The following is a 12,245-nucleotide window of genomic DNA, read 5'->3' on the forward strand; positions in this document are numbered from 1 at the left end:
CAACGACCACTGAAGGATGGTGGCACATGCCTGCTGTCACATCAGACATAAACCAACGGCTACGATTAACTTGTACGGAAGATCCAACGGTCTTTATCTGTTCACTGAGGTTTCTCTCTCCTCACTTTCTCTCTCCTCTGCACCCATGTCCAGCTCGGTCGGGACCCCCTTGTATATGGCAAAGACCCTCCTTTTACTTTCTCTCTCTCTCTTCTCTCTCTCTCACTCTCACTCTCACTCTCACTCGTCACTGTTCAATTTTTCAAACCCAAAAATAATAAAAATAATAAAAATAATAAAAAATCTCTTCTTCAGTATTGTGGGGTGTGTGTCTCAGTGATAGATAAACCACAAAAGAGGGACTTTACTTCATTCAACACACTTTCATTCACTTGCTGTTTTTTGCCGCTGCTACTTGCTATTCTTGCAACCCTTTCATTCATTTCATTCATATATTCCTGCTTTATTTTGTTTCTTCCTTCTTTTTTTTTTTTTTGCTTTTTTTGTTCTTTTACTATTTCTGTTCCTTTCATGGAGATCTTGAACAACATGTTACCAACCTTTTTGATGCAGTTGGTGGTGGTGCAGCTTGGTTAATTCTCAATTGTGTTCAACTCATAGGTCATCATGTTCCATGCCTTTGTTTGATTGAAATGTTTTGTTGCAAAGACTAATATAATAGCCCCCTTTTGCAGGGAAGGGTTGAATTGATTCTCTTCTAGGTAGTTGTTGGTTCTGGCTTCCTTTTTTTAGTTATATAAGTACTATGGTGAATTGGTGATGGTGTTGTGTTTTATGGATCCCATTGCTGAGTGATGTGTGTTTTTTGTGGGGATGGGGTGCATTGGCAAGTGGGAGGAATGTAAAGGGTTTGCGAGAATTTGAGGGTGGTGATGGTGGAAATGAGTTAGGGTTCCATGTGTGTTTATGTGATTGCTGAACACTTTGTCTTCAAAAGGAGGGAAAAGGGTAAAGCTTGATATGAAGCTTTCAACATCAGGGTTGCCTCAGCAGGGACAACATGAAGGTATCTATTCATTGCATTTCTCTTTCTCTCTCTCTTTTGCATAGTGGGAAAAAAAAAATTGAAATTTTAGCATCCAAATATTATGAGTCTCTTTCAATGCCCCTTTTGTGTTTGTTTCAATGCCACTGTGAGTGTTTCCCTTTTTCTCTCTTTTTTTTGGTATAACTTGATTGATAGGAGGGGAGAAGAAGTGCTTGAATTCTGAGCTATGGCATGCATGTGCGGGTCCATTGGTGTCCCTACCAACTGCAGGGACTCGTGTGGTTTACTTCCCTCAGGGTCATAGTGAGCAGGTGCTTTATACTTCATTGATTGTTTCGGTATCGTGCATTTTTCCTTCTTCGGAAGGTACATTAACTTTGTTGTGGTTGATTATGCATATGAATCAACATTGAACTGAACATGTTCTGAACAATGATTCTAGGTTGCTGCCACAACTAACCGAGAAGTTGATGGCCACATACCAAATTACCCGAGCTTGCCGCCCCAGTTGATTTGCCAACTTCACAATGTTACGATGCATGTCGGTATTATATCTTTAGTAATGATAGTTGAGTTGCCTTTGCCTCATTAGAGTAAACTCAGTCAACTAGGATATGCATTAATTTTCCAGGCAGATGTTGAAACAGATGAAGTTTATGCCCAAATGACACTGCAACCGTTGACTCCGGTATTTTTTCTGTCTTTGACAGCTTGTTTTGTTTGTAACGAGGCTGTTTTATATTTCTAGAGTTGAAGTTTTTGCTTTTGGTTATACATTGCATGTAGCAAGAGCAGAAGGATACCTTTCTTCCCATGGAATTGGGAGTTCCAAGTAAGCAGCCCTCAAATTATTTTTGCAAGACCTTAACGGCTAGTGACACCAGCACACATGGAGGGTTTTCCGTTCCTCGTCGTGCAGCTGAGAAAGTTTTCCCTCCGCTGGTAGTATCCATTGTATTTCCTTTGTGTTTTACTCTGGTAGAATATAGATGCATTTCTCTTCTGTTTGGGTTGTACAGGATTTCTCGCAGCAACCGCCTGCTCAAGAATTAATTGCTCGGGATCTCCATGATGTTGAGTGGAAATTTCGTCATATTTTTAGAGGTAAGAGTCTGTGTTTTTTTGTTATTTTATCACATGAATTTCTTTATGTCAAAGAGGATCATAGCAATAGTTCTTGTTCCTTTGACTGCAATGGCTTGCTATTTTATACTTCTACCATTTTCATTTGTGGATTTTCCCTGTTTCTGTATAACAATAAAGCTAGCATAGTAGCATGATTAAAAAATGGGTAAAGTATGTTTTTGTCCCTAATGTTTGTGCTTTTCTTAAAAAATATCCATAACGTTTAGTTTCATTCAATTTTGTCTCTAATGTTTTTTATTTGTGTCAAAATTACCCCTGAACATTAACTCCATCTAAAACGTTAGAAACAAAATTGAAAACATCTAGGGATAGCTTTGACACAAATCGAAAACCTCAGGGATAAAATTCAATAAAGTAAAAACGGTAGGGACAAAATTGTATGAAATTAACCGTTAGGGGTATTTTTGAAGAAAATCGCAAACATTAGAGATAAAAAGTATACTTTACCCTTAAAAAACTGAAATATCTGCTGAAAGCATAGATAGGAGGTTTTCAAGGTTAACTGAATCTTCTTGTATGCTAGTTTGTCATCCTGATTCACATGTTTCCTATTAAGTGATAGTTACATGATTTGCTTTAATGTCTTGCCTTTCTTAAAATGAAATAAAAAAATTTCTTTAATCTTATATAGGATAGGGCCTGTTTGTTCCCCAAAAGACATGCCAGCAAACCAATACATGCTTTTTTTAGCATGTATGAAATTTATGCTGTACTGGCTTGGGTGTATATTTGCATTGATTATCCCAGAATACACATTATGATTTTAATTTTAGAGTAGGGGAGGTAGAATCTTAATGCAACTAAGCACGTTAATGTCACTAGCTATGGTATATCTTAAATGATTTTAAGATATATATTGCTTATGATCACGTGAGCAATTTTTTCTGTACCATCATGAATTTTGTGGTTGTGTATGGAAAATGCATAAGCTTCAAACTTATAGATTAGCACATCAGTTGATCTTAGAATCTTGGTTGTTAAACTCTCATGTTAACTCTTAAAACTCTTATGAGTTTAGATTACTAAAACAAGTTAATAGTGACTATCCCTGTTTTATCAAATATAGATCTATTATGTGCAAATGATGTGGTGAATCAATTAGGTTTCTCTAGAATACTGAACACATCCTGTGAAGAACATAAATAATATCTAATTTAAGTGATCTGTGACCCAAGCTGAAATGTGTATTTCCGAGATTTTAACACTACGGTAAGAAATTACAGTCTCCTACTGATTGTCATCCAATAGGAAATCAAATTGTAGTATTGTACTATTAAGAAAGTCGATCTTCCCTTGTACACAGGGGGATTAAGTCCAAATTGTTATGATGTTTTCTGGAGTGTAAAAGGCTGTGTATGGATAGAGCTTAGCAATGTAATGATTTTGGTTTTCCCCTTCTCTCAAACCGGACATTGCTACATTATCTTAGTGTGGGACCAAAGGGATTTATTTACAATAAAGTAATGTAGCAAAACCAACTATTTACTTTGATAAATACATCCAAATATGCTGGATTGCTGGCACATCTGTAGATTCCCTCAATTTTATAGACATTTTTTTACCCCATTAAAATCGGACCTTTAGTAAACATGGCAGCCAGCTAAAGTACCTTTTAACAAAGAACATTGGCTTCTGAAAAGGTTGTTTCAAATATTTGGTCTCCGGTCTATGCTGGGTCTCTGCCATTGAAGTATACATTTGTTTTGTACCTCTTAACAGAAATTTCTTTCTACCAATCCTCTTTTGATATTTGATAGTACTTGATTTATTGTTTAAGCAAGCAGGCTTGTAGTAACTACATAAATTAGTAAAACAATTAAGGTGACATGTCTGTTGCTTGCATATCATTTCAGGGCAGCCAAAGAGGCACCTTCTTACTACCGGCTGGAGTGTATTTGTTAGTGCCAAAAGACTTGTGGCAGGAGATTCTGTGCTTTTCATATGGTGTTCACTTTTACCTTTTTGGCAACATAATTTTCCCTTGGATGCTACAGAGAGTTTGTTTGTTGTTTCTCTCTAATCTCTCTGCATTTTCATTATTAGGAACGAAAAGAATCAGCTTCTTTTAGGAATACGTCGTGCCAATAGACCACAAACTGTAATGCCTTCGTCAGTTCTATCCAGTGACAGTATGCATATTGGCCTTCTGGCAGCTGCTGCCCATGCTGCAGCAACTAATAGTTGTTTCACAGTGTTCTATAATCCAAGGTTGTGAATTTAGTATACGTTTCATCTTCTGAACCATCCTATTAGAAATTACAATGCTTATTTTGACAGTCTTATCATGCGCAGGGCTAGTCCATCCGAGTTTGTCATACCACTTTCAAAGTATATCAAAGCTGTATACCATACCCGTGTTTCTGTTGGTATGCGTTTCAGGATGCTTTTCGAGACTGAAGAATCAAGTGTCCGGAGGTACTTACAACAATCAAATATATTTATTTTATTTTATTTTATTCTTTTGCTAGGACAAATATAGTTGAATGTATGATACAGGAGTAACTTAAAAGTGAATGCTATGCTCTGTTAGTTTGGTACTATGCATGAATATGCTTATAGATATTTTCATCATGGTAACAGACAAACAAAGTAAAATTTGGTGATTTCACCAAAAGGGTGGTAGAATTCACTTTTGCAGTGTGGCACCATTCTATTTGCTTTTACTTAGGCTGTAGTCACATTTTTTTTTGCAGGTACATGGGTACAATAACTGGAATAAGTGACTTGGATCCAGTTCGATGGCCAAATTCTCATTGGCGATCTGTAAAGGTATATAAGACCACAATCTAATGCATAAAACTAGGCAGCATTTCATGCAATGTATTCTGTTATTGAATCGAAGTTAATGCATTTTGCAAATATAACGTTAAAGAATTATAAAGGTGCAGATGTTATATTTGGTTATGGTACTGCAGCTTTCTTCTTTTGCAGCCATTTGTTATTATTAAGAACATGTTTAACTAAATACAAGGTTAAATATCTCAGTCAGGAAAGATAAGGACACGATTCAATTGGCACAAAGCTTCAAATTTGTGACTTAAAAAGTTTCCTTCACTTCATCTGATGTTTAAATCTCCTAAGCTAGCAACTTCATGAGTAAGTTTTTCTTTGTTCTTTACCTTTGTAGGTTGGTTGGGATGAATCCACAGCAGGAGATAGGCAGCCACGAGTATCATTATGGGAAATTGAGCCTTTAACAACATTCCCAATGTATCCATCACTATTCCCACTCAGATTGAAACGTCCATGGCATCCAGGCACCTCATCTTTTCTTGGTACTAGTTTTATTTTGGTACTAAGTTTTTTAAAAGCGTCTTCCACCTAATTATGATGTACATTGTATAATGTGACATTAATGCCATGGATTAAAGAAGAGATATTGTTTCATATTAGAGAGCAGACAATTTGATAAGATTTTGTAATGTTTTTTTTTTTTATATTTACATATTCCCTTTTTCCTTGTTTCCTAAAACATATTTTCCAGATCCTCCGCAGCCCCACAATTTTTTTTTCCTTGTCGATGTATCTTCTAACGAAAAATAGTTAAAATTGAATGTTGAAAACTCCATTATGTGCCGTCAAATGATTTAGATGGAACTCAAATTAGGCCAATTAGATTTTCGATATTCTTCATGCAGAAGGGGAACTCTTTGTTCATATTTACTTAATTGCCCTAGAGTCTCCAACCATGCCAATATAAGAAGTGGATGTGGTTGGTTAAGTACACTTGTATGTCTCTCTTTTTAACAAAATATCGTGTTACAGATGGCAGAGATGATGCAACTAATGGGCTAATGTGGCTGAGAGGTGGAGCTGGCGACCAAGGTCTGAATTCCCTCAATTTTCAAACTGTCGGTATGCTGCCATGGATGCAGCAGAGGCTCGATCCGGCTTTGCTTGGAAATGATCACAATCAGCAATACCAAGCAATGTTGGCAGCTGGTTTGCAAAACATGGGGAGTGGAGAACTCTTGAGGCAACAAATGATGAATTTCCAACAGCCTTTCAATTATCTCCAACAACCAGGAAATGTCAACACTCCTATCCAGCTTCAACAGCAGCAAACAATTCAGCAATCAGTGACTTCTAATATCTTGCAGCAACAAGCCCCGGTATTGACAGAGAACTTGTCGCAGCAGCTCTTTCAGAAATCGAACAACCGAGAAGACCATGCGCAGCAGCAGCATCAGCATCAGCAGCACACTTATCAGGATGCACTTTTAGTTCAAGGTGACCAGCTCCACCAAAGGCAACACTCTAGCTTGCCTTCACCATCGTACTCGAAACCTGAGTTTGTAGATGGCAGCATGAAGTTTGAAGGATCAGGTTCGCCAGGACAGAACATGCTTGGTTCACTTTGTCCTGAAGGGAGCAGCAATCTCTTGAATCTATCTAGAGGTGGTCAGTCTATACCAACCGAACAGTTGCCCCAACAATCATGGCCCCCAAAGTATACACCTCTTCAGGTCAATGCTTTCAGCAACTCAATGTCACACGTGCAATATTCTGGAAAAGATATTGCAGTGGCATCACCACATCGTAATTCAGATGCTCAGAACCCGACTCTCTTTGGAGTCAATATCGATTCATCTGGTCTTCTACTCCCCACCACTGTCCCCCATTACACAACTTCATCTGCTGATACCGATGCTTCAACAATGCCGTTAGGGGATTCTGGATTCCAGGGCCCTCTATATGCTTGCATGCAAGATTCATCTGAGTTAATGCAAAGTGCAGGACAAGTTGACCCCCAAAACCAGACACCAACATTTGTCAAGGTTTGAGTCATATGCTATTGCTGTTAACTGCTGCTTTTCGAGTCACGAGAAGAGTTGGCTCAGATGTTTGGAATTGAGGGGAAGTTAGAAGACCCTCTTAGATCAGGCTGGCAGCTTGTATTCGTCGACAGGGAGAATGATATTCTTCTCCTTGGGGACGATCCATGGGAGTAAGTACAACTTCATATTTACTGAATGAATTTGCCTTATTATATCCACAACCCTTCACCTTAGCAAAACATGCAATATTCTTTTTATTGTCTTTAAAAAGGTTTTGGTCCTTGTAAATATTGTAAATCTTGGTTATGTTTGCAATGAAATTTCCTTTTGGTTTCAATCCAAACATTTCAAAACAGAAAAAGAAAAAATTGGTTTTGACTCCTATAAGATTCCTGTTTTGATATCATATACATTAATACATTTTGAAAAATAATTTGATTTTGTCCACAAAAGGTTATGATAATTTGCTACTATGATAATATTATCCAAACCAAATTACCATAAATATTTTAGAGACAAACAAATATAGAATATTACTAGTATTGGGGATTAAGAACCATCAAAATTATGATTATGATAGGGGCTTAAACGAAATGTTTTTTAAAATATTTGAATCCAAGCCAATTTTAATAAGCGCCAAACCAACACTGACAGTATTTTTAAACCTTATTTATTTCATTTTTGTTGACATTTTTTCCTTTTGGTATGTGGATTTTCTGCATATCCTCTTATAGATCATTTGTCAACAATGTTTGGTATATCAAAATACTTTCACCTGAGGATATTCAGAAGATGGGAGAACAAGCCGTAGAATCTCGTGACGGTGTTCCTGGCCTACCATCGATAGGCGAATACTGATATGTTGAAAACTGTATCCCTTCAATTCCCATGGTCATGACTTTAAGTATTACATGTTTGAGCACTACTTTTAGACCAGAACTTGCATATCCAGATATGTTCTGTATTATTTATCTATTCCACTTTTATCGTCCTTATTACTTGGAGAATTGGTAAGGTTTTAAGAATTATGATGAGAAACTTAGGATAAACTATTTTTGTTTAATCAAAAGAATCTTTAGGACAAACATTTGTTCTACTAGTTTGTAACTTGCGCACTGAAAGCTAGAAATGTAGTGTTATCAGTGTATTGTACTATTTGGTTCCACTCTTGCATGAGCTAATGTATTGTAGAAAGTAATGTAGACAATGCTGAAAAGTTATGTTTCATGTTTATTTGTGTGGCATTGCATCCCAGTTGAGTGTCTTACAGCTGGGTTTAGATTTTATAGTTGAATGGTCTTCAAAGGATCTCTTTTAAGGATCTCTATTTGCATTTTATTGAGTGCGGACTCCACTTTTATCTCATCCAATGGTATCCTATAAAAAATGGTGCATATAACAAATCATTTTACTAAAGATTAGCTGTGCTATAGAGTAAAACACCAAATGTTCTCTAAAAAATTTAGTTGATAAAATTATTTTTGAAAGATTGAAATGACAAAATGTTTTTAAAAGATTTAAAAACGTAACAAATTTTTTATATGAAGTACGTCTTTCTATTCACTTCACGTTAGACATTAGTCACATATTAAATTTTGAATATATTTTTGTCGTTTTTTATTTTTCAAAAATATTTTTGTTAACGACTAAAACCTTGGAGGGCATTTTTGGTAGTTTAATATATGTTATGTGTAAATCTATGCATGAAAAAACAAGACACAATTCAAAACCTCATGTCAAACATTTTGAAAGAAAGCTTCATGATTATTGTCTCATGGTGGATGTTACAATTTGCAACTTTCATGTCTCGCCTTCATGATTATTACTAACTTCGTCGATTAGATTTAGAAAATTAACTGATTCTTTAAAATTCTTAAACTTCCCAACGGGCCATTTTGGTCCACAACTCAAACCGGCCACCATACATAGAAGATAGAACGGTTTGAAGTAGCCACTAGCCAATTTCAATGCTTAGATACTATCAAGGAAATTCAGAATGCAAACTAATGGAGCTAACAAATCTCATAGCAATCATCAGGTCCCATCTCAATTTAATTGCATATTTAATATAAGCTAGTCGAGTACTATACTACTGCATAAGCCCTATGAGGGAGGCCTCATAACAAATTCATGTAACTAGGGTCAGGATTCGGTGGTCCAAGAACCTTTGGACTACTTAGTGGTCCAAGTAGAAAACATGTTTTTAGAATTTTTTTATCAATTGTTATGTAGTCCTTGAACTATTTTTAATTGCAAATTAACCCCTTATATTTTATTTAATTATAGAAACTATTTTTTATTTTATAAATTATTTATTTATCATAAATCTATCATGTTCATTAACAATCATTTGCAAAAACAACAACAATTATATCCTCCATGGATCCCAATTGATTAAAATATTACATTCGATCCGAGACGTTCCTGAGGAGTCATGAAATCGTGTTTCACTGAAATCCAATCGATTGGACTATCGAACCAATCGATTGAAATTTAACCCAATCGATTGGATTTCAGTTTATCACTAAACAATCGATTGTATATTCCTGGTAAGCATGGTTTTGCATAAATCAATCAATTGGTCAAAGTAACCAATCGATTGAACAATGAATTAAATGTGAAATTTATGTAATTCAATCGATTGTTTATGATTTTCAATCGATTGAATTCTTCCAAACAATCGATTGGTTTCAATATTCAATCGATTGGTTCCGGCTAAAAATTGATTGAACTTTGCACGTAACTTCTAATTCAATCGATTGGTTTGAAACTTCAATCGATCGGGAAGTGTCCTAAATGTGTTTTTTTCAGCATTCAATCGATTGGTATTGTAATCCAATCGATTGCATGTGTTTTTTTCGGCTAATATAATCCAATCGATTGAAATTTGAAATTCGCTATCCATTAAACCCAAACCATGCGTATTCACTCTTCTATAACATTTTAAAACACCATAACACCCCATTTTTGCCCCCTCTCTCCTCTCTCATTGAATCCAGAAAGCTTCTTCTTTTTCTCTCTTCTTCTTCTCCAATCTCACCAACATCCACTCCGTCCTACATACATATTATTAATCCTCATCCAATTCTTTACAAAACCCACTAAATCAATATCCCAAAATGGCCAGAACTAAGAAAACTAAAAGAGCTAGGGTTGAGGGAGAAAGCTCTGCTTCCGCCAGACTGGTTGCTTCATCACATTACATGGCAAGGTGGTTGCCGTCTCAAAGGGCACTAAAAAACTATGTGGAGAAGTTCGAGTCAAGGCCAATTGTTCCTCCCAGGTACATAACAGCCGAGTTCATTCATGGTAGACATATAACTTGGTCTGGAATGCTTTGCAAACACAACACTTGACTGATTTTGTACAAACTAAGCATGATTATTACCCGCACTTGGTTAGGGCTGTTTATAGTACTTTAAATTATGTTGTTCCTGAACCTAATGAAACTGGTGAGGAGGCAATGCCACTGATTGAGTTTGATTTAGGGTCACGGCATTATAGAGTTTGGCCTTATTTTATGGTTCATCATATGCTTGAGATGAAGAAAGGAAAATCAAGTGTTGGTTTAGGATATGCTTGCCATTGGACCAAGATTTTCAAATGGCTTGGAATTGACTTGACTGAAGAGAAAAGTGTTGTCTTGACTAATGTAGCCAAGATTGATGACAGCACTCTAAGATAGATGGGAAGAGATCCGGATGCCCAACAACCTCAGGCTCAAGGGCAACCACAAGACCAGGTGCAAGCACAAACAGAGCCACCCCCACCACCACCCCCTCCTTCGCCAACAATGCAAGATTTGATGGATGAATTGCGAAGCATGAGAGTATATATGGAGGAGCAATTTGCTGATATGAGGCAGTGTCAAGACAGGCAAACGGAAGCTATCAATCGTCAGGGAGAAGCAATTGATAGTCTATGCACTAATCTGGGCATCACAAACCCAAGGGGCATCATCCCAAGGCCTGGACCATGAAGAAATTATTTTATAGCATTCCACATCATCCTATGATCTCCATTGATGCTTGGATGGGAGTTAATACATTGAGTTACAAAAAATGTAGGACAAAATCTAGGTGTTATCTTCACTGTATGAAATGTGTCATTTCACTTTTGAGAGTCATACTATTGTTCATTGTGTAATTTCACTTTTGAGAGTCTAGGTATGTTTGATGCTGCTACTATTGCAACAGAAGCATAAGTTATTGATCAGCTTGTTTTGTTTTTAAAGTATTAGCTATGCATGTAGATCTGCAATCAGTTCTTGTATTAAATTGATTGAAGAATTCTTGCAATCAGATGTGTATGGAAACCAATCGATTGAAAAGGTAGTAAAATCGATTGTTGTAAACTCATTTTCTAATGCAATCGATTTATTTCTATTGCAGTCGATTGAATTTTTAGTGAAATCGATTGGAGTACTCTTATATATACTATTTCAATCGATTGGATTTTAATGCAATCGATTGAATAATACACACACCTCTCATTCAATCGATTGTGTTATTATAGTAATCGATTGGAGTCGATTTAGTTACTGCTTCAATCGATTGTTTTCTAAATGCAATCGATTGAAGTATCATCTTTTATTATTTCAATCGATTGGTGGCCTATCTACCAGTTTTGAATCTTGTTTTATTTAGTTATTAATCTAATGCGTCTATTATTATTATTATTATTTATCTACTTAAAAATAATTATAGATAAGATATAATTATATGAATTCTTCAAATTTAATTTTTCTTAAATTGGAAATAAAAATTAATTTAAAATTTGAAATGTATTTGTTTTTAATTAAAAGATAAGATATCTTAAAGAGTTTTAAGATTATTCTGTTGATTTAAAAATTTTTAAAAAGATAGAATTAAAATTTTGTTATCTTTTTTGGGTATATATATGTGTTCAAGCCGACTAAATTTTTATACGTTGACAAATTATTTTAAATATTTGCCTTTCAACTAAGTCTACTCGTAATATATTCTTCCGTTGATAATAATCATGGATATTCCTTCTAAAGAAGATATAGTGGGGTCTCCAATGATGCATGTAACACACAGAATATGTCACTGGACTGTGATGTTATCAAAGTTGATTTTGGTGACCAACTTGGAACTACAATTCCTAGTGCTAAGGTAAGACTTAATGGGTTTTTAATTTCTAGTATAATGTATTACGAGTAATTTAAAATTTTATGTTTTTTATTTTCTACAGGATGACCAAGTTATTTTTGACGATGTTATTCAAAGCGAGAATCTAAATAAAATTCAAGAATTGTCTATTAAAGTGGACAATGTCCTCTCTAGCATGGA

General features: G+C 35.6%; 1 protein-coding gene across 1 annotated transcript; it reads left to right on the forward strand.

The window, feature by feature from the left end:
- Positions 1 to 250: 250 nt before the first annotated feature.
- On the forward strand, positions 251 to 6,933 carry LOC107458034 (auxin response factor 8; the record flags this gene model as incomplete). The annotated part of the gene is given in 13 exon segments (XM_021127540.2): positions 251 to 621; positions 696 to 1,027; positions 1,205 to 1,320; positions 1,452 to 1,550; positions 1,641 to 1,697; positions 1,796 to 1,951; positions 2,029 to 2,113; positions 4,009 to 4,099; positions 4,199 to 4,363; positions 4,448 to 4,570; positions 4,849 to 4,924; positions 5,283 to 5,430; positions 5,921 to 6,933. Coding segments are annotated over 12 exon segments (2,175 nt in total), but the record flags the coding sequence as incomplete, so codon positions are not given.
- Between the last annotated feature and the right edge of the window lie 5,312 nt (positions 6,934 to 12,245).

This window comes from Arachis duranensis, chromosome 7, assembly GCF_000817695.3.
Source record: "Arachis duranensis cultivar V14167 chromosome 7, aradu.V14167.gnm2.J7QH, whole genome shotgun sequence".
NCBI lineage: Eukaryota > Viridiplantae > Streptophyta > Magnoliopsida > Fabales > Fabaceae > Arachis > Arachis duranensis.